Source organism: Terrapene carolina, unplaced genomic scaffold (genome assembly GCF_002925995.2).
Source record: "Terrapene carolina triunguis isolate 2854851 unplaced genomic scaffold, T_m_triunguis-2.0 Scaffold142, whole genome shotgun sequence".
Classification (NCBI taxonomy): Eukaryota; Metazoa; Chordata; order Testudines; family Emydidae; genus Terrapene; species Terrapene triunguis.
This window is the reverse complement of record NW_020664493.1, coordinates 1,117,719-1,141,099: the sequence shown is the minus strand read 5'-3', so window position 1 is coordinate 1,141,099 and position 23,381 is coordinate 1,117,719. Positions and strand designations below refer to the sequence as shown.

The window sequence follows — 23,381 nt, the reverse complement described above, 5'->3', positions numbered from 1 at the left end:
CAGTATCACAACCATCTATACAAAGTCCTCTTTGTTCAGGATTGCCTGGTTCCAAAGCAGCAATAATGTCCAGACATGGCAACCAAATCTGACTCTTCCTTGATGATTCATGTAGACTGTTGCTGTAACGTTACATAAGGATCTGGACACTGTGGCAAGAAAGGTCTTCAAGGCTAAACTGAGCAAACCTTAATTTTAGTTAACCTGGTATTGAACTAAGCAATACCACATTCAACTGCTGGGACATCCATGATGGTGAACCATGGTTCCACTTCCCATACTCCTTACCTGGGGAGGTGGAACAGCTTAGCCTCTCTTGACCTACTACTAGCACCCAAAATAGCCAAGGAATCAGGATAGTTATGTGAAAAGAAAAGGAAAAAGCATTCATAACTCCTGACTGAACAGGAGGATGGGTCCACAGTTTCTTAAGATGCATCCAATCTTTCACCAGGAGAGTCATTCTTGACCACTAGAAATATATCAAAGAACTGGTGCTCTTTTTTCACCCCTTCTACACTGAAGAGAGGATACTCTGAAAGGCTGTCCAGCAACACCTAAAAGGCTTTGGAATTACTGTGGACTAGGGAAGGGATGGACAGAAAGATGCTGGTGTATGTTTTTTGGAGAAGATAATGAAGCTAATTTATGCAACTCAAAACCCAAACTGGATTCAGGGGAAGAAATATAAAGACAATGACTCTGGAACAGTCACAAAGAAGTTTGCACAAGTTCTGTGCTAAAGAGAAATCAACTGCTGATGTATTGGCAGAAGTCCCTCAAAAAGAAATGGAAAGTCACAGCTTAATATTGAAAGAATGTCCTTGAAAATCTGAAGGCAGAATAAAAGATCAGACTGGTCTTTAAAAACAAGAATCCAAAGGCCAAATATTGCTGTAGACAACGTGTCTAAGTTTCAACAAGATTAAGAGGACAGAAGCATGTTATAGGTATCCAGGCCTAAGGTTGATTAAAAATCTCCTAGTAAATCCCCAGTATGTGCCTCAGGGATCTCAGATGTTAAACTTCAACACATTCTACTTTGAGGCCTTGCTTACACATAAAACTTGTACCGATTTAACTAAATCAATTTAGAAACTCAGTTAGTTAAAAATCAGTGTCACCTCATTGTGAAGACACTCTTAATTTCATTTAAAGTGTTTTATATGGAGTTAGCTTAAATCAGTAAAGAACTGATGCCTTTGATGTCAACAGCGGTATCAATGATTACCTAAGATAGATGCCAGAGATGCTAAAACCTCAGCACTGGCCCTAAGTGTCAAAGGTCGCACTGAAGCCCAGGAGACTATGATATGCTAAATCTTTATGTTCTGAGTTGGACAATGTTAGCATAAAGGGTCAAGGAAACCTGAAGCAATGTTAAGCTAGAGTCCAGAGCCTCAAGTGGACAAGGCTTCTGGAAAATTAAATATGTAGACATTTCTCTCTGCCAGCTAGGACGTTAGGAGGTAGCAGAGTGCACTGGCTAGGCAAAGAAGTCACAAGATTCACCCCGGACACTGGAGGTAAAGTGTATATTGATTAACAATGGAAATTATGTCTAGACTAGCAGAATAATTACAAACCTAATGTCTTATGATATATCAAGAAACAAGGGGAAAAACTACCTTGAAGTTAAAAGCAGGGTAAAACGGAACTAATATGCATATCAAATGCATTCTCCAAATCCCAACAACTAACAAAAATGAAACAAAACACACAAAAGATGCCAGTAAAGACAAATAATGACAGATCAAGAGAAAATAGCTCCCTGAGTTTGACAAAGAAAATAAGAGTGAGGGCAGGTCACAAAACAGTTATTTTATGCATTCTAGTGCTGCAACATGCTGTGCTTATGAGTGGAAGCACAGTCTGCAATGAATGTAAGGAAATCCAGCACAGATCTTGCAATCCAGAAGAAATGGCTTGTGCTGAATGAACCAAAGAAAACCATTAGTTTAAGGGTACATATTTTTGTACTTGTTGTGCACCAATTTCTGCAACATAAATTGCTCCAGTCTTCACATTTACATCCACAAGGTGTGGTTTAACCTCATCAGCTAGCTGGATTGTGTTTACCACATGGCAATCTCCAATGGATCCTATCGGTGGTGCTGCCAAGACAGACACTCTGTTAATATTCAGCTGAGCTACAATTAGATATTCCTCATTGGTAGTTAATCTAAAAATAAATAAATAAAATTAGAATTAACATATTGTTAGAACACTTCATGTTAACACTGCTATGTGCTTTAAAAATTATTATCCATATCTAGGTGAGCAAACAGCATTCATGTGCAGAGGAGGCAATCAGTTTTCTAACTTTCTGATTTGGACTTCAAATCTGAGTTTTAGGGTATCCTCATGTATAACTCATGTGTCAGTCACTTAACTTCCAGCTGCTGAAGTTTTCAAATCAAATGAAAACGATTCTAACATTCTCAGTCTCACAGGCTGTAGAGTACACAGAGTAAGCATGCAGGACTTGCTCTACATGCTGCTGCTGCTGCTGCTCTTTGGAGCCACAGATTTTGGTGTAACAGCAAATTAATAGGAATTTACACAAAGGAAGTTAGGGCCTGTGCCTGTAGCCTTTACACATCTGAGTAAGGGGGGCAATATCAAGCTCCTAATCATGTTCCCCAAAGCCTATAAAACTCACAGCTTTAAATTAAAGTGAAAGTCCCAATCCACCAGATGGATCCACATAGGCAGATCTTATGAAGTCATATGATTGCAAGGATTTACCTTTACAGATCCTATTGCAGGATCAGGAGTCAGGATCTAATTCCACAGCAATTCCACTTGCTAATTCCAGAGCCTGATATCAAGCATTTGCTATCAACTTAAAGTAATGTGGAATCTTACTGGAGAAAAAGTCGCATTCTGTTTCCTTTGAAATGTTTTTGTGGAAATACATAATTACAGTACCTGACAGAAGAGGGACCATCTTCTACGAAACAACTACTCCAGGACCCCAGCCATTCCCCTGTGACTTTATCAAAAACCTGGATTCGTTTGTTTCCTCGGTCAGCAACCCACACCTATTGTACACAGTAAATATAGCTATACTACATCAATACAGTATATACAGCTATAAATAGCTACATCAAAAGCATCAGATGTTCCTTACACATAATGGGCCAAATATAGTGAAGAAAAGAGGGTTACATCACGAATGAATTTGGCTCAACTTTTACTTTACAAAGTTGACTAACCAGGTATTAATTCTCAGACTCCCCCTCAAAAAAAAAAAAAAAAAAAAAACCTTACAATGAAGTTAAACTAAATATCAAAAATCACAGATAAGACACACAAACTACTTTACTCTGCCCCAATAGAGATGCCAGTGTCTTATGCTCCCCTCTTTTGTGGATGCAAGACAGAAATGTTTACCACAAAACACAGGTTTTTCAGTGCTCATATACATACACATATCCAATACTAATTATGATGTTACCAAACTAATAATTGCTCTTTATTTTCAGCTATGTGATCTAATTTCATGAGCAGGATCTAGGAGGTTTGCATATGTAAATACATATGTGCGCAATGACAATTTGAAAACTGGCTGGCACAGGGAATTCTGGGGATTGGTTATCTTCAGTATGCCCTTGGGCTAAACAGAAATGTGTGGAGTAGGCTTCTTTCTGTGGACTGTGAATGGGTTGTAATAACACTGTACTATTAAGATTAAGGCATCCCATTTATTGCAATCGCTGACAAGATGAAACTGTTTTGTTATAGACAATCATGTCCATCAAACATTTTAGCTTTCTCAGATTATTGCCGAGGTCAGATTATTGCTCAGGGGCAGAGGTAAGTGACAGTTTGTGTACCTTACCCGTGAATTTCCATACTTTGAATTTTAAAAAAAAAGTTTATATTTTAAAAGTTATTTATGTATTTATTTATCTGAGAAATTAAAGCATTTCTGTAAGACTGTGTGTGACCCAGGGACTCCCTGCCTGGTGCCAACTGGCAGAGGGCACAGGGGGCACGCATGTTTTTACAGGGATTCCCTAATATATACTGAAAATTATGTTCTTACGGTCTTGGAGTTAAGGCAGATCACCAGGAGTGGCATACCTCAAAGATATTCCTTTCACACAGGAGGTAACTGATATCTATTTCCCTGTCTGGCCATTGGTGTGTTATATGCCACACACTGTATGCCTATTTGCATACTGAGCCAGGTACAAATTGAGAGATTGAGAAATATACAAGAGAGGAAATTTATAGGAAGAAACAAAGTAGGGGTGTGTCCTGTTTATAATAAAGACAAAGAATTGGTCTGGTATATCTTGGAGTGCTAAGAGACACACTGAATCCTTCATCTCGGAGGCAAACTTACAGCGTGCATGTCTCGTGAAAGAAGGGTCACAGCCACCCTAGCTGTAAAGTGCTGCAAGGAGTTTGGGCGAGCAGTATCCTATCCTACTAGATATGAGGGTATCTTGTCAATTAAGTCTAGGCTCCAGAATGCATATTATGATTTTATTTTACATACAATCATTTGTTTCCAATATTTCCACTTGCTATTACTTGAATCTCTATGTTTTGTTAAATAAATTTATACCTGATTTCACTATAAACAAATCTAAGTGCTGCGAGTTAAGCGAAGTGGTGATCTGAAGTTAAACTGGCAAGGTGGGTTGTAGTTTCTTGGAAGCAGCGGATTGGTGAATACTGCAAGTGTCCCATGGACAAAAGTCTGGACACTCCAGGGAGACACTAGGAGAGCTCAACGGTTCCAGTGGCCTATCGTTAACCTGTAGAGTGACAGCAGAGCCTGCAAGGCCTAGAGGGGAGTACTTGTGTTGCCTGTGGCCAGTAAGGTTGGAGAGCTGATCCACAGCAGTCCCAGACAAGGCTTCCTCACACTAAGGGCAGGTGGTAGTGAGGTGCCACATAACCCTGTGTTTACCTGGGAAGTGTCACAATGTGTACTCAACCTCTGAGGCACTCAGTTAAGCTATCTAAGTTAGAACCCATCAGAGTTGTATGTCAGGGAATTTTCTTAGTTTTTAAATTGTCCTAAGATTCTCTGAAGGAGCTTTGGAGCCACAACACCAAAGGTTCTCAGAGTCAATGCTCCCACCTTACAGAGCCCATAAGATGCACAGGAACAGGGTGGGGGTGGCAGCATGTTAGGGGGACTTCCTTCTTCTTGCCCCCTTGCAGTGCAAACCCTTTAAAGGTCTGTAGGAGTAGCAGCCTCTTCCTGGAGTCTGTAGGAAGTCCGTGTATATATGTATGTGAAGAGATTATGGCAGCTTGTCAAGACTTCCTCTTACCCTCCCAACCATGTCAAGAAAAAGTTTTCAATGGTACAGGTGTTGAAAAAGTTAAGCATGACTGCTCACGTGATTAAAATTGTATGCAGTAGGCCAGATCTCAATAATCAAAGATGAAAGAATGGCACTTTTTAGGTTGTCTTCCCACCCCCCCACCCCCCCAAAGGACATTAAGTACCAAAAATACATGTAGACATATACAGGACAAGGCATAAAAGTTGTCTCTAAAACACTGAAAAATAGAGTTTTAATTCCTTACCCGTCCAACAGAATCCACTGTGACACTGTGAGGAATCTTGAACTGACCAACACCTGTACCATTTTCCCCACGCAGCCATATCTCCTGGAAATCTAATAGTAGAAACCAGAATAAATAATGAAAAAGTAGTTTTCACTTTTATTATGTAGTACAGGGATCGGCAACCTCTGGCACGCGGCTCACAAGGCTAAGCACCCTGGCGGGCCGGGCAGGTTTGTTTACCTGCTGCGTGCGCAGGTTCAGCCGATCGCGGCTCCCACTGGCCACGGTTCACCGTCCCAGGCTAATGCGGGTGGCAGGAAGCGGCACGGGCCGAGGGATGTGCTGGCCGCTGCTTCCCGCAGCCCCCATTGGCCTGGAGTGGCGAACCGTGGCCTGTGGGAGCCGCGATTGGCTGAACCTGCGGACGCGGCAGGTAAACAAACCGGCCCGGCCCGCTCTGGCAGCCGGGCTCGGGCGGTGATTTAAAGGGCCCGGGGCTCCACACGAATTCGGATATAAGGCGGTAAAGCAGCGGGTCTTGGGTGGCGCTTTAAAGGGCCCGGGGCTCCCCGCTGCTTTACCGTGTTATATCTGAATTCGTGTTATATTGGGTCGCATTCTATCGGGGTAGAAGTGTATTAAAAACATGACAATCAAGGAGTTAGCTGATTAGCTGGGTATTTTTGCTAAAATGATCAGTAGTGAAATAGGCTCTGATCCAAAGCTCATCAAAATCAATGGGGAGTCTGCCAACTAATTCTAATTGCCATAAGATCAGGCCCACAGTTAGCAATGTTGATGTTTAAAACTACTAGGCCTCTACATTTTCAAATGTCAACTCTTGTGTACGTTCCCTTTTCACATACCTGTGGACAGTTTGAATAATCTGTTGTTCATCCCTCCATCTCCATCCACAATGTAGATCTCCCCTGTTTGTTCCACAAATATTTCTGCTGGCTGATCGAACTGCAGCGGATTTAAACCTGAGCCAGCTTTACCTTGAGTACCCAGGATCTGAATAAGTTTACCAGAAGGACTGTATTGTTTAACTGTGTGCCCATACTCCCCTGTATTAAAGAAAGGCATAGAAATTTCTCAGCAAAACCATGGCTCTTCAACATCAACACAGTAATAACAAGATAAAAATCCCTTGTCATTTTAAGAATGAAACTGAACTAAGAAAACTCTGTAGTAAGAGAATGATTTCAGATTAGCGAGGCATCAAATGTACATGTGCACAGGACTGGAGCTATCAGGATGGGATAGAGGACAAAAATTATGCATTGAGATGCATGCTTTTCTGGCCCTGCTCCTTGATTAAGATCTGGAAATGTTGGCCAAGATTATCAGCTCTGGCAAATGAGCACGTGGCACAACTCATGAGCCTTCAAATTGCTCTATCTTGTACTGGGGAACTGGATCAGTGCACAATTAGGACTCGGGGAGCATGAATCTGGCTTAGTGTTCTTTTGGTACTGTCATAAATATAAAGGGAAGGGTCACAACCTTTATGTATGCAGTAACATAAAATCCCTCCTGGCCAGAGGTACAGAATCACTTACCTGTAAGGGGTTAATCAGTTCAATTAACCTAGTTGGCACCTGACCAGAAGGACCAATGGGGAAAGAAGATACTTTCAAATTGGGGGGGGGGGGGGGGGGGAGACGTTTTGTTTGTGCTCTTTGTTTGTTCCCTCTTGGGACAGAGAGAGAGACCAAGCAGGTAAACCAGCTCCTAAAAAGATACCTGAAATGATACATCTAAAATTACAGAAATTGTAAGTAAATGCAAGGACATGCGTTAGATTATCTTTTGTTTTAGCTTGTGAATTTTCCTTATGCTAAGAGGTAGTTTTATTACTGTTTTTTTGTAACTGTGAAATTGAGTCCAGAGGGGAGTCCTCTGTGTTTAAAATTTTTGATTACCCTGTAAAGTTACCTTCCATCCTGATTTTGCAGGTGTGATTCTTTTACTTTTTTTTTTATAATAAAGTTCTTCTTTTAAGAGTTAGTGTGCTAAAAACCAAAGGGTTTGGTCTGTGCTCATTTTGTTAACCTATTGGTTAGTATATTATTCTCAAGCCTCCCCAGGAAAGGGGGTGAAGGGGCTTGGGGGTGATATTTTGGGGAAATAGGGACTTTGAGTGATCTTTTTCCTGAATCTTAGTCTAAATCACTTGGTGGTGGCAGCAATACCGTCCAAGGATAAGGAAAGGATTTGTGCCTTGGGGAAGTTTTTAACCTAAGCTGGTACTTATAAGCTTATGGGGTCTTTCATGCGGGTCCCCACATTTGTACCCCAGAGTTCAGAGTGGAGAGGGAACCCTGACAATTATCTTATTCAAACACTTAAAATTACTGTTCAAAGGGATACCTGCAAAAAACCTATTTTCTCTGTGGAATAATATTTTTAACATGTTCCCATTATACATACCACTTCCAACATCTGTGATCCATATTGAGGTATCTGTAGGGGTGCTGACTGCAAAGATACCATGAGGCATTTCAACTGTGGAATTCCAGGCATGCAGGAAATTTCCTTCATCTGAAAACACTAGTACCTTTGGTACATTAGCCCCTCTCTGAAGGTGTACAAAAATAGTCAATTGAAAAAGGATCTTATCAAGCAAATAATCTCACCTTTGACAATTCTGTTTAAATGTTAGTAATTTTTATGTCAAAAACTTTTACAGACATTAATTAATAATTCTGACAACAACCTTTGTGACGTGGGCAAGTACTGCTAACCCCATTTTACAGCTGGCGAAAGACACAGAAAGGTTAAGTTTGCAACTGTGTTCATTAATTTTGGGACACTTACGGCCTGATTTTCAGAGGTGCTGAGCCTGCTGCTCTCACTGTCTTCATTTTGAATTGTGATTGCACACCATCTCTGAAAAAAACATCATGCCCTAGGTCTCCCAAGATGGGCACACAACATTTTTAATTGTAGTTAATTGTCCAGGATTGCAGGTGCCATGGCTGTGTTTTATAAATGAAAATCTCACCACTTTTGTTTGCATTGCTGAAGAGAGAGGGTCTCAACCAGAATCTAGATACAAACATGTAGGAATGACTAGTACAGTTAGTAAAATTCTATTATAACACTTGCTTGGGATGGATGATTTTCTGTCTATCCATCCTAGGTACTGATGTGGCCACTGTGACAGATATGGTAATTTCCTGCAATATCCTTGAAACTCTTATGTATCTATTATTGTGGGCCGGGGCTGTATGTAATTTCTTTATGAGAGAGATGTGACAAATATTGCAACCCCATGTGTATCTTTGGGGTCCACTGTTTAAATGAATGTTTTATTGTGTTCCACTACAGGGGGGAAGGCTACCACAGCTCCTACAGGAACTAAAAACAGTGGATGGTGATTAAGGCAAGTCAGCCAGGTTGTAATCCCCAAAAGAGGTACCACCTCCTGGGGATGCTTGCGTATACTAGCTCAAACTAGATTTTTCACAGACCAACAGACAAAGAAATGACTTTGCGATAAATAGCCTGAGTTTAAACTGACTTGGGCCTTCTTTCTGATTTACACAATGTACAGAACCTTCTATCTGGAGGGGTGGGAGTGAGAGGCTAAAAAATCAATGATTTTGTTAAAAAAAAAAAAAAAATTTCATTTAAATTGGATTATTTTATTTAAATTTTAATACGTTTTTCTTTATAAAAATAAACCTGTTTAAAATGAAATATGAATGTAATACAAAATATGTTAAGACGTAAACTTATTATAATCTCTTAAAACATTTAAATAAAAAATAAATATGCTGAATCCATAAGCCTCTATCAAAACTGAGTTAAAGACTGCATTTCTATATAAAGAAAGAAGCAGGGGGAAAACAGCTAACTTTTGACATCAAGCTTTATAGATAGAGCACAATAGGTCATGTACTGTATTAAGGGCTTGTTTTGTTAAATAAAAATAATTTTGATATGCTGTTTTGTATGTTTAATTAAATTCTAGTTACCATCCTAATGCAGCTTGACACAAATCATGAGAAAAAAGTTAATTATCTAGTGAATAAGCAATATATCATTCACCATCTTCTAACATACTAAAAATGTATAATAAGAATTTGAAAATATTAAGCTATATAATTGCTTAAATAAATGTATATAGTCATAGTGTAACCTCCTAGGTAGTAAAAAGATGTACCAAATCTAGTGTAAAGGCTCTATTTAGTTGTAAATGAACACGTTTTAATGGTTATATCAACCAATGAGAATGCACCTTTCCCTAGAAAATAACTGAAGTAAAAATGGAAAAGTAGATTAAAATCAATCATTTAGATGAGGGGTGGGGAACCTACAGCCTGCCGGCCGGATCTGGCCCACTGCTTCATTTCATCCGGCCCTCGGCAAGTCTCCACGCTGTGGGCCGAAAGCCCTGAGCCTCAGCACCCCCCGCAACTCCCTGTGAAGCTGGAGCCGCAAGCGCCGGCTTGCCCCGCGGCCGGGGGAAGCTAGGGTTGCCAGGTTATTAAAAGTCCGGTTGGCTCCGTGCAGCTCCCGGAAGCGGATGGAATGTCCCTGCGGCCCCTAGGCGCTGGAGCGATCAGGGAAGCTCCGTGCGCTGCCCCCAGCTCCCATTGGCTGGGAATCACAACCAATGGGAACTGCAGGCGTGGGCAGCATGCACTGCGCAGAGCCGCCTGGCCGTGTCTCTGCCTAGGGGCCGCAGGGATATGCCGTCCGCTTCTGGGAGCAGCGTGGAGCCAAGACAGGCAGGGAGCCTGCCTTAGCCCTACTGACTGGGAGCCACTGGGGGTAAGCGCCAGCCAGCCGGAGCCCGCACCCTGAACCCCATCCCCAAATTGGAACCCACACCCTAACTCCCTCCCAGATCTCGCATCCCAATCCCCTGCTCCAGGTCGTATTCCCCTCCCACACCCTAAATCCCTCCCAGAACCCATACCTACACCTGCACCCCAATCCCCTGCCCCAGCCCTGAGTCCCCTCCTGCACCCAAACTCCCTCCCGGAGCCCACACCCTGACCCTCCTCCCACACCCCAACCCCCTGCCCTGAGCCCCCTCCCACACCCAAACTCCCTCCCAGAGCCCACACCCTGAACCACCTCCCAATCCCCTGCCCCAGCCTGGAGCCCCCTCCTGCACTCCAAATGCCTCACCCCCCTCCTGCACCCCAACCCCCTGCCCCAGCCCAGAGCCGCGTCCCATACCCTGAACCCCTCATTTTTGGCCCCACCCCAGCTTGGGGGAAGCCCCGAGCCTCTGCCCCTCCTCCCCCGTGGGGCTGGAGCTGCGAGCACTGGCTTGCCTTGCTGGGGTGGGACACCCCGAGCCTCCGTGTCCCCCATGGGGCTGTATGTGGCCCGCGACTGATTTTTTCTGTGGGTCAGTGGCCACTGATAGAAAAAATCTATCAGGTGCCCCACCCCTGATTTAGATTGAGGCTTTCCACATGCTGATTTAAATCAACTCACCTGGGGTGGCCCAATCCTTGCAGAAGAGTTGGAAAGACTAACACCTACCAGAGCCCTTGTTGGAGTTGGGTGTGATCTTTATTAAGCTTTTTAGTATGTGTGTAGGTTCCTTTATTGTTTTTAATATGTTTTGTCTCTAAAATTTTCACCTTAAATATAAGTGTGCTTGGTAGAAAAAGATTTGTGGTAACTTATAATGGCAAGCAATTACAGCTGTTCATAGCCTGTGAAGACAAAAGCAAATCACAGATGCTGGCCTGTTTAGGCAGTCTGGCTTGCTGGGAATATCACAGTGTACCCAGGGAACTGTGCAGCCTAGGAAACCCCTCCACCCCCGTCAGGACGGAGAGAGATGTGGGTCTCGGACCAAAAGAGTTGTTGTCTGAGGAGCCATAAACCTCGAATGGTGCCCTTGAGGGACCATGAAGGGGGAACACAGGTGCAATTGCCCTGGACTATGACATATATGGTGGCAGTGTGAATTGCCATAAGTGCTAACAGCAGTGAAAGCAAGTACTATAGAAGGAAAAACCACAGAGTGAAGTCATAGTCTTTTGTGGAAAGGAATAGCGAAAAGAGAGCCAGGCAAAAATGAATTATCCACAGCTGAAGAAAGGTCAGCTGGCTGAGCTATGCACAGACAGGCAGCTCAACACAGAGGACTAAAGACACAGCTAGTAGATTTGCTGTATTTTGATGATGGGAAGAGATATGAAGTCCAGGTTGGTAGGGAACATTCAACTCACTGGCGCAGGGTCCAGCAGGCAGGGGGAATCTTGGAGCCAACACTTTGCAGGGCAGCATGGAAGAGGCTGACAAGAGGCAGCAACTATGTTCTGTCCAGACCAAATCCATCACTACAACTGGGATCGTGGGCAGGTCCACAGGCTGACCAAGACAGGACACAACTGGAGAAGGACTGACTGCATCTGGAACCCCAGCTGTTTGCAGACAAGGAGCAACAGCACCAGCATGAAAAGTGCCAGTGTCAGCACAAACACGCAGAGAAGGAGAAGTATTGTCAAGATGGAGAGACTGTGCCAGTAGGACCAGGTTCAATAACATCAGCTCAAAAAAGAGAAACTGCACCAGCAGAACCATAGTCTGGTAAGTGGAGCCAGTCACTAGCTACCTGTCCTGGTGAATGGCATTGACTCCAAATTTCTTCCTCCTTTTAGGGAGGAGGATGACATGGATGTATTTCTAAATGCTTCTGAAATGGGATTTGAAGGACTGACTCCTACCAGAGCCCTGGCTGAAGTTGGAAGGTGATCTCTGGTAAGCTTATTAGTTTGTATGTAGGAGCTTTCGTTGTTTTAATGTTTTCTCTGTAGCGCTTTCACATTAAGATTAAATGTGCTTGCTTATAAAGGGCTGTGTGGTAACTTCCAACTGCTGGCCATTATGTTGTGCATAATTGCCTTGAGAGAAAGCAAAATGCAGACCTTGCCCTGTTTAGGCAGTCTGGCTTCCTGGGAATATCACAGTGTAGCCAGGGAACTGTGCAACCTGGAAAGCCCCTTGGTCAGGAGGGAGAGATAAGGTCTCTCCCCAAGAGAGTTAATGGCTGAGGAGCTGGGAGCCTAGAAGGGGTGCCCTTAATGGACCATGGAGGTGAATGCAGGTGCAGTTACCCTGAACTGTGACAGCCCCCAACACTGGAGTATCTGAGCACCTCACAGTTTTTGATTTATTAATCCTCACAACATTCCTGTGAGTATTATTATCCTCATTTTACAGATGGGGAAGAGGGGCAGAGAGACTAAGTATCTAGGGATGTAAATACCCTTTACAACTAAGTTTCTAGGGATATAAATACTGTTAAAAACATGAATCGTTTAAACAATTAAAAAGAAGTCGTTTAAACGGTTAACCAGCTGGGGCCCATCTGGCCAGCACGGCTGGGCCCGCTCTGTCCGGGTGCTGCAGCTGGGCTCACTCTGGGCAGGTGGCACTGCCCCGGGTGGGCGGCGCTGCTCAAGCTGCGCAGCTGGGCCCACTGGACTGGCCGGTGCGGGGCAGCCAGGGTTAATGGTTAAGGCGGTTAACCGGTAAGACTATTTTTACCGGTTAACTTTTTACATCTCTATAAGTATCTTGCCCAAATTCACACAGGATGTTTGTGGCAGTGCAGGAATTGAACCCGGGTCTCCCACAGCGGCCACCCTTCTTTTGCGGTTTACTGAGTTGAGGCAGGGATGCAAAAAACAGTAGCAGAAGTGACATATACAGTTGCCTCCGTTCTCCTAGCAGGCTTCCATGTTGTACGCTATCTGGTTTGTATCTTTCCTTGTAGCACTTGCCATTTCAAAACTATTTTTTTTTTAATTTTAAGCCATTAAAAAACATAAAAGCAACAAGCCCAATATGCACAGGAAGAACCTTCATATCCAGGACTACTTTAAAGAAATGTATACTATTAATAACCTTAGTCAAATTTACATCAAGAATTTAATACAATAAACTGTTATAATTATCTTAATATAAATGCAAATGGTAACTCCACACAGGAAAAACAATATAATGCTAATAAGGACAAAATTCTAGTCCTATTACTTACTTGTGCAACATAGACTAGATCATGAAGAGGGTCAACAGCAACACAAAATGTTTGCCCAGTGAAATATTCTGGACGTTTAGGCCAGCCTACATCCAGCTTGTAAAGCTGTTGTTCTATCCTCCAAGGGGAGTAAAAAGCAATTGCTCTTAATACCTTAAAAATATAAAAGTAAAAAACCATTAACAGTTAAATTCCATGAAATTCCACTTTCTATAATCCTTCAGCTTTTTATTAGTTATTATTAGGGTGAGATTTTCAAAGACACAAATTTGATGGTTGGGTGTCTAATTTCCATTGAAAGTCAATGGATGTTAGCCATCTAGCTGTTTTTTGGTCCTTTGTAAATCTTCCTTGTTAGAGCCAAGTGAATCAGCACACTTGAAATGTTAAATCAAGTGTACATCCACCAATTACTCAATAACAAATATTATTCTGACATGGGATTGTATCTAAACAGAGTGCAGGGATGCTGTAGAATTACTGAGGCAAAATTACACGATTGTTTCCCAGTTGGGTAGTTCGTGGCACTCAAAATGTGCTGAGGTCTTTCTTAAAACTTTTAAAAACTGCTAAGCTCTTGTAACATTCTGGATGGTATGTCCACAATAGCCTTCCAGTAGCTGTATCTGATGTGCTGGCTAAACCATGTTGATCAGAATCATGTTCAAGACAATTCACCCCAAGCACCCTGAGGAGTAATATAGTTTTGAATTGAGTAATATGGAAACAAGTCATACCACCTGTGTTTAAAGAGGTTGTGTGAACTGGGTGGTGGCTAGATTTAATTTCCTAAAGCGGTTTCCATTATCAAGGGACCTTCACTGCATAACACCCGTGTGTGTTAATAGGTAGTTGACAGCTCCATCACAAAGCATCCAATGGATCTCAAGGCTCTTGCTGCCACAACCACAGAGTTCAACATGACTCCATTCTGCTACAGCCAGCCTGGAATTCTAGTTCTTCAGCACCCTACAGCTCTCTACAACTTAAGCTAAAGAAGATCTCTAGTGGCTTATTCTAGTAGTAGGCTCCTTATGCTCTTGGTGGTCTTCGCTGAAGGACAACATCATGCTTACTCTCTTGTACACGTAAAACCAGAACGTTACTATAGACGAAAGGATCAGAGACGGGTCATTGGAGATGAAGGGGGTGACAGTAGACAGGATGAGCACACGTGCATTTCAAAGACCACATCCAACCAGGTCTAACACATTTTGCCACCCTCCCAGAAGCCTCCCATACAGACCTTCAGCCTTTCCTTACACACAAGGAGAGCCAAAACTCTTAAGGAAACACTTGATTAGTAGCCCTGCAAGCAACTCAGCCTCCTGGCCACAATATGCAGCTGGCTACTGATCCTGGCAGAGCTGGGAAGGCATCTATGCTTTACCTCACCTCCTCTCTCCAAAGGTAAAATGCTGGATTGTGCAGGGCAAGTGAGCAAAGGTGGCGGGGGGGGGGGAACTTAGTTTAAGGAGAGGACAGAAGAGGGAAAACAAAGTACAGAGAGAATGAGTGTGGCAAAGAGAAAGCGGAAAGAGAGGAATAGGTTGAAACACAGGGAGAGAAGGAATGAGCAGGGAAGTGAAAAAAAGGATAAAAGCCAGAAACCTGTGAACATAGACAGATCAGGAGGGCAAGAAGCATAAAGACAAGAAAAAGAGCAAGGAATATGCAGGGCCCTGGACACTCCATGATTCCATGACAATGGAATCTGCTACAGAATTTATCTCCTTACCATAGAACTGTGCTCCAGAATCTGACATTTATATATATATATATTATATATATAAAATGTATGTTCTAGCCCTCACAGTCATAGAGGAAAACTCAAATGTGAGCCAAGCATAAACTGTCTGCATCATCTACCAGCATCTGGAGGGAGCCTGAAACAATAGCTCAGATGGGGTGACTTGTCCCATTCATTTCAATCAGGGCCCACTGGACTCTGCAATTCTATGGCTGCTTAATTTGGCATTCTCCTAATAAAAGTTAGACTTGCAGACACCTGATAGAAAATATAGTAGAGGGAACAAAGAGAGAAAATGTTTTCTAAAACCTCACCCTTTACTGTAATATAGCTGGTATTCTTTTTCTTAATCAAGGGAAGAGAGTCAGGGAGAGACACGAGGCTGAAGTTGATTCCTTACTCCCAGTTCCTTATTTGTGGTACCAGCTCCACATTCATGGTTCCCAGTTCCTTATTCAAAGGCCAACATTATTTTAAAATATATCAATGTAAGATGAAATATTTAGAAAAGTCATCAGATTAATGTGACAATGTGATCATTTTAATTACTAATTCCTTATTTATCAAGTAAATAATCAGAGAGCTGGGTTTTCACTGCCCGCATGTGACAAAATAAGTCTTGGATCACCCAAAGTGACATGTCTCCATGACATGTTCTGTTCTGACCCACATGACTGTTCTGAAGGAGCTGGGGGAAGTCACTCCCCAGCCCCAAGTTTTGTTCCTGTGCAATATACTGCCACATGTCACACCCCTACCACACTTCCATATCGTACACAGAGTTTGAATAAGGCAGTGGGTTTTGACAGACTGTATGTGAATAAATGAGTCTAGGGACACACAAAGTGACACATCCCTGTGGCCATCAGACTGTTCTTAAGGAGCTGGGAATCCCACTCGCTGACCCAAAGCTTTGTTGTTGCATAGTATGCTGCAAAATGTCATACCTCCACTCCACTTCCATTTTATAAATGGTGATTGAATAAGGAAACTAGGATTTGACTAAATGTACATGACAAAATGTCATTGAGGGTGACCCGAGACACACCTCCCCATGACTATCAGGCTGTTCTGAAGGAGCTGGGCCATGCCACTCGCCGATCTGAGGATTTGGTCGTGCGTAATGTGCTGCCACATGTCACACCCCCAACCCACTTCCATTTTGTATATGAAGATTGAATAGGGAATCACATTTTGATTGGCTGTACAATGTGTCTCGGGTTATCCCAAGTGACATGTCCCTGTGATCATCAGACTGTTCTGAAGAAGCTGGGACATCCCACTCGCCAACCTGAAGCTTTGTTGTTACACAATATGCTGCCACATGTTACTCCTATTCCACACTGCTTGAATAAGGAGCAGGGATTTGACTGCCTGTATATGACAAAATGTGTCTCAGGTCACTTCAGGTGACATGGCCCAGCGACTGTCAGGATGTTCTGAAGGAGCTGGGATATGCCTCTTGCCGACCACAAGGTTTGTTCTTGGGCTATATGCTCCCCCACCCCTGTTCCATACTGTACATAGTGCTTAAATAAGGAGCTGGGTTTTGACAGACTATACGTGAGATAATTCAATTTGGGTCACCCCAAGTGACATATCTCCACAACTGTCAGACTGTTCTGAAGTAGCTGAGACATGCCAGGGGTTAGACTAGATGACCCTTGTGGTCCCTTTTAACCCAATGGTTCTAGGATTCTATGCCACTTGCCAACCCAAGGATTTGTTCTTCAGCAATATACTGCCACTCGTCTCATCCCCACCCCAGTTCCGTATTGTACATAGTGTGTGTGAATAAGGAGCTGGCTTTTGACTGGTTGTATGGGACAAAATATGTATTGAGTTACCCCAAGTGACAAGTCCCTGCAACAATTATTTCATTATGAAGAGATGAGGATATGCCCCTTCCAGAGGCGAATCTTTATTTCTGGTCTGACAGATATATTGCCCCAATTTTTGTGTGTGTTTTCTCTGTTAGTTAACATACAATATGTAATATTGCATGTAAAAATCAACAGAATCAGTATTCAATGAATTTGCTGCAAATCAGGCCGTAATGTTTTCATAGAAATTATATGATAGTTACAAATGAAGAACTTTGGTTTGTTTTTAGATGAAAAAGGTATAAAAAATTTTTAAATTCTGTTACACACATAAAACCAGTTGTGTTTATTAGAGTTGTGTGTTTTGCTCATTACACAAGAAAAAAGCTTTACTGTTTATACAAATAATATTGATGACTTCTATTGAACTAATCAATATTTGAAACACTGTAAATATTAATACTATATTCAAGTTACATAAAAAGGTACTACAGGAAGGGCAGTTGGCGTATTTTTCTGTGGTAGGGGAACTGCATTTTTGTCTGAATATTCAATAAATGGTATTTGAAAAAGACAAGTCACTACTCTGAAAAACATCCACCAAAATGCATCTGTTGTCTTTCAACTTGCTATCATGCTGGAAATCTCTGCTGGAAATAACCCACGGTAAAATTTTTGAATCTTTCTGTGATCAGACTTAACAATAATGAATAAGATGCATGGGTCACCATTAATGAAATGATGTGTACTCAATAGACGTAATCCATTGCATATGTTCATGTTTACTCTGAAATTGTAAAATAAGTATAGATGTTGCTATTTATTATAATATTTTAATTAATTGAGCAATGGTTGCTGTTGTTAGTGCTGATTATTGGTGACACCTATATTTAAGCATTCCTAAGGATCTGTATGGTCAGACCCCATTTTGCACAGAAAGGACGTTTCTTCATAAATTTCTGCACAGAATTACTGCATAATCTGGTGCTGTCTGCTGCTTTATGGTCTGTAATCCTGACACAACCACCTATTGCGCCAAACATCCACATGGAGGGGGAAACTTTGATAAAGGTGTGCGTGCAGAAAGGCCAGTAACAGGGTTTCATAGATTCTCAAGTATACCTAGACCATCTATAGCGAGGCGTTGGGATACCCCACAGCCCCGCTGAGGGCCGAACCTCCCCTAACACCAACGTGGGCGGAGCCACCGGGTCCGGCGCCCGCCCCTCAGAGGTCACGGCGCCGACCCGGAAGTATAAAAGCCCGCCTGCAGAGCTCAGTGGAGGACAAGCCGGCGGAGAGAGCAGACGGCTGTGGCCGAGCTCCCGCTTGGGAGACAGCCGCAGGCCGCGACCGACCTGCTGACTCACCAGGCCTGCCGAGCCTACCCCTCGCCCGGTACCCCGAGGAGGACTGGCCAAGCCTGCCCCGTTCCAGCTACCCCGAGGAGGAGCCGAGCCTGCCCTTTTCCAGCTACCCCGAGGAGGAGCCGAGCCTGCCCCTTTCCTGCTATCCCGAGGAGCCGAGCATACCCTTCGCTACCTACCCAGAGGAACCGATGCTGGTGTAGAGCACCGAGGACACTAGTCTGGTCCAGGTACCCTACGAGGGGGAGTGTGGAAGTAGCCCGGGGGCAGCCGACCCCTGTCTGGCTGCAGCACTGCCAGAGCATATGTCAGTGTGTTGCGGCCAGGATCCCCACTGACAGCAGCGAGTTTCCGCCGCTGCTAGGGCCCCGGGCTGGGACGCAGTGGAGTGGGAGGGCCTGCGTCCCCCCTGCCACCCACTCCTTGGGTGGCAGATTCCCCCTTTTCCCTGGCCTAGAGAGGCTGGGACCTGTTGCTCACTGACCCAGCCCCTGCTTAAGGGCCTGGGTTCCTGACTGACTATTTGATTGCTGCTCCGCCCTGACCTAGGGCCTGGGCTGCTACAATCCCTTGACTCAGCCCCTGCTTAAGGGCCTAGGTTCCCGAACTATTGGCTCAGCCCCTGTGTGAGGGCCTGAGCTCCAGACTGCATGATTGCTGCCCCGCCCTGATTGAGGGCCCGGGGCTTTTTCTGACCTATTGGCTCAGCCCCTGCTTAAGGGCCTGAGCCCCTAACCGTGTGTTTGCTGTCCCACACTACCGCTGGACCAGGACTGACAGCAGACCAGAGCGAGGCGGTGGGATACCCCACAGCCCCACTGAGGGCCGAACCTCGGCTCAGGCAACGCCCCGGGCCAGGCGCACCAGCTGCTGCTGGGGCAGTCTCCCCACCTCAGCCCCCCAGCAGCAGGAGTTTGGGTGTGGCGGGGCTCAGGGCTGGGGTGAGTGGTGCTTACCTGGAGGGGGGGCTTCCCTCCCTCAGCTCCTAGCTCCATGTGCTGCCTCTACCAGCAGGCACCGCCCCCGCAGCTTCCCAGCCAATCGGAGCTGCAGAACCGGGGCTTGGGGCAGAGCGGAGGCAAGACAGCACATGGAGCTCAGAAGCCGGGTAGGGAGCCTGCCCCAGCCCCGCCAAACCCCACCCCCAACACCCGCAGTGCCCCCCGGGTCACCGCCCCCAGTACCTGCAATGCCCTCCCTCAGCCACCCCCCGCAAAGCACCCGTGGCACCCTCCCACGTTTTAGTCGGGGGTATATAATAAAAGTCATGGACAGGTCATGAGCTGTAAATTTTTGTTTACTGCCCGTGACTTTTACTAAAAATACCAGTGACTAAAATGTAGCCTTACTCAAATTCAATCTGTGATCTGCTAAACCCCCCCAGATCATTTTCAGCAGTACTACCACCTAGCCAGTTATTCCTTATTTTATAGTTATCCATTTGATTTTTCCTTCCTATGTATAGTATTTTGTGTGACAGATATGACAATTTCCTGCAATATCCTTGGGAAACCTTCCTGAATTAAGGTTAAGTATATTTGAGTCCATTGCATTAAATGCAATGGTTATGTATTATTGTGGACTAGGATTGTCTGTACTTCTCTAGGGGAGAGATAGGATGTAAACCTCAGGAAGTGTTAATAATTTCAGAGGAGTATACTGAACAATGGGCCAGACAAGAATGGACAATTGGGGTAGTGTCAAGTGATTTTCCTGAGGATCGCTAGGGGGAGGTGAATGAAAATTTCCCACCTCTGGTTATGCAAAAAAACCAGACTTTTGAAGCTATGCTCTTCAGAGGGGCTCACTGTCTACTGATTACCTGTTCCTGGAATCTGAAGATCAATGAAAGAGTGAACTTTCCTAGCAATTCTGGTTGTGAGCTGAGGTTGTTATGAACTTGTAACCACAGAAAAACCCTTTTGTGGGGTTTGAAGGACTGTCTCCTACCAGAGTCCTTGTTGGAGTTGAGGGTGATCAGTAGTACGCTTATTGGTATGCATGTAGGTTCTTTTGTTGTTTTAATGTTTTCTCTATGATACTTTCACCTTAAGAATAAATGTGCTTGCTTATAAAGGGCTATATGGTAACTTGCAACTTAAGGCAATTATGCTGTTCATAGCCTTCAAAGAGAAAACAAACTGCAGATGCTGGAAATCTCAGTGTAGCTAGGGAAGTGTGCACCCCTGGTTAGGAGGGAGAAAAATATGGGTCTCTACTCAAGAGAAGTGACAGCCGAGGAGCCAGGAGCCTAGAGTGGGTTCCCTTGTGGGACCATGGAGGAGGAATACAAATGCAGTTGCCATGAACTGTGACACTTTGAACTTGTCTTTATTTAATTTAATACTGTTGATTTCCAACCAATTCTTGACTTTGTCAAGGTCATTTTGAATTCTGTTCTTTTCCTCCAATACCTTGCAACCTCTCCCACTTTGTGTCATCTGCAAATTTTATAAGCGTACTCTTCACTCCATTAGCTATTTCATTACTGAAAATATTGACTAGTGCCAGACCCCTACAGGACCCCACTAGATACATCCCCCCCAGTTTGACAGCAAACCCTCACTACTGCCATCTCTTATGCCCCCATCCTACTTCATATTGTAAACGGTGCTTGATTAGGGAATTGGATTTTGACTGGCTGTACCTTACTTGAAACTCTTTGCAAAAATTGCAGCCTATTTCACGAGAGATTGTGTTGGGGTGGGGGGAAGGGGTAATGGACCACAATTTTTTGCACCATAAAAGTTTCAAGTAAGGCAGTTCCATGTCTCAGCTACATTAGAACAGCTTAATGATTGTGGGGACGTGTCACTTAGGGTGACCAAAGACTTATTTTATCACATACAGTCAGTCAAAATCCAGTTCTCTATTCAAGCACTGTTTACAATATGGAAATGGGGTGGGGGCATAACAAGTGGCAGCACACTGCTCAAGAACAAAGCTTCAGGTCAGTGAGTGGCAGTGTAGCCCAGCTCCTTCCAAACATTCAGATGGTTGTGGCAATGTGTCACTTTGGGTGACCTGGGAAAGAGTTTGTCATGCACAGCCAGTCAAACCCACTTCCTTATTCCATCACCATTTACACTATGGACGTGGGATGGGGTGCTATGCAACAGCACACTGCACAGGAACAAAGCTTTGGGGTCAGTGAGTGAGGTGCCCCAGCTCCTTCAGAACAGGCTGACTGTTGCAGGGACACGCCTGTTAGGTGACCTGAGGCTTATATGGTCACACACAGCCAGTCAACACCCAGCTTCTTACTTGATTAATTAGTAAAGTAATGAGTAATTTACATTATTCACATTAAATATAAAAATATATGGAAATATACCTATCTCAGAACTGGAAGGTACCCTGAAAGGTCATTGAGTCCAGCCCCCTGCCTTCACTAGCAGGACCAAGTACTGATTTTGCCCCAGATCCCTAAGTGGCCCCCTCAAGGATTGACCTCACAATCTGGGGTTTAGCAGGCCAATGCTCAAGCCACTGAGCTATTTCCCCCTCCCCCATTAGGTGATATTTCTAAAAACTGACTCTTACACTGATACATTTTAAAATAATGTTGCCCTTTGACTAAGTTAACTAGGAACCACGAACAAGGAGCTTGGAACAGAGAACCAAGTTCAGCTCTTTGGGAGGGCGAGACAGAAAAGGTGGGGGTGGGAGAGGGTTTGGCTTGAAGTATCAGGGGGTAGCCGTGTTAGTCTGTATCTACAAAAACAACAAGGAGTCTGGTGGCACCTTAAAGATTAACAGATTTATTTGGGCATAAGCTTTCGTGGGTAAAAACCTCACTTCTTCAGATGCATAGAGTGAAAGTTACAGACGGAGGCATTATATACTGACACATGGAGAGAAGGGAGTTACTTTGCAAGTGGAGAACCAGTGTTGACAGGGCCAACTCAATCAGGATGGATGTAGTCCACTCCCAATAATAGATGAGAAGGTGTCAATTCCAGAAGAGGAAAAGCTGCTTCTGTAATTTTCACTCTATTCATCCGAAGAAGTGAGGTTTTTACCCACGAAAGCTTATGCCCAAATAAATCTGTTAGTCTTTAAGGTGCCACCAGACTCCTTGTTGGTTTGGCTTGGGAAGAGACAGAGAGGACGGAGCGGGCTCCCCCTTCCTCCAGCAGCCATCTCCTGCCCGCGCCCGTGGCCCAGCCCCCCAGCGCAGCTGTGGCCCAGGGTGGGATGACTGACACGGAAGATGGGGGGGGGGTACGGAGCCAGCAGACACGGGGGGCCCAAGCTCACCCCACCCACCTGTAGGTGGATCCCCCGCCCGCCCGCGGGGCCTAGCGAGCGGGGAGCCCCGCCCCCCTGCCCAGACCCACCTGGGATCCCGAGAGCGCGCAATAGAAAACCAGCAGCGCTACTACCGCGCTGCCCATGGCAACCGCCAGGCCGGGCCTGCCGCGCAGCTTCATGGAGCCCGGACAGCGTCACCGCCGGGGCTCGGTCTCCCCCGCCCCACCCCGGAGCCGCTGGTGGCTCACGTCAGCAGGAGGCCCCACCCCTCAGCGTGCGCGGGCCGAGCATGCTATGGCAGGCTCCAGGCAGAGCCACGGCTCCTACTGGTTCCTGTCTGGGAGACTGTAGCTTTGTCACATGACAACAGGAGGCGCATGTCAGTCACATGACTTGGAGATGGCGAGGTCAGGCCTCCCTCCCAATTTTTTATACCCTGTTGATCTCCTTTGGAGTTGTCCACCTGAGTGCCTGAGCGCAGGAGAACAATGTCCGGTATCCAGGAATTTTTAAACAATCGATACCAGTCCTTTCGGCAGGATGCTAGGAGCACAGTAGCTAGGGTTATGATCGCTGTAACAGAGGGACCATTCCGCCCGGATTCAGGCATTCTACTCAGTCAACTTACT

General features: G+C 44.6%; 1 protein-coding gene across 1 annotated transcript; it reads right to left on the bottom strand.

The window, feature by feature from the left end:
• Positions 1-1,328: 1,328 nt before the first annotated feature.
• Positions 1,329-22,967, bottom strand: LOC113406868 (NHL repeat-containing protein 3-like). The gene is made up of 7 exons (XM_026653665.1): positions 22,839-22,967; positions 13,559-13,711; positions 7,972-8,119; positions 6,405-6,605; positions 5,557-5,648; positions 2,932-3,044; positions 1,329-2,182 (listed from the first exon to the last, which is right to left on the bottom strand). The coding sequence occupies exons 1-7, from the start codon at positions 22,929-22,931 to the stop codon at positions 1,954-1,956; spliced, it is 1,029 nt and encodes a 342-aa protein (XP_026509450.1). The 5' UTR covers positions 22,932-22,967; the 3' UTR covers positions 1,329-1,953.
• Positions 22,968-23,381: the final 414 nt, after the last annotated feature.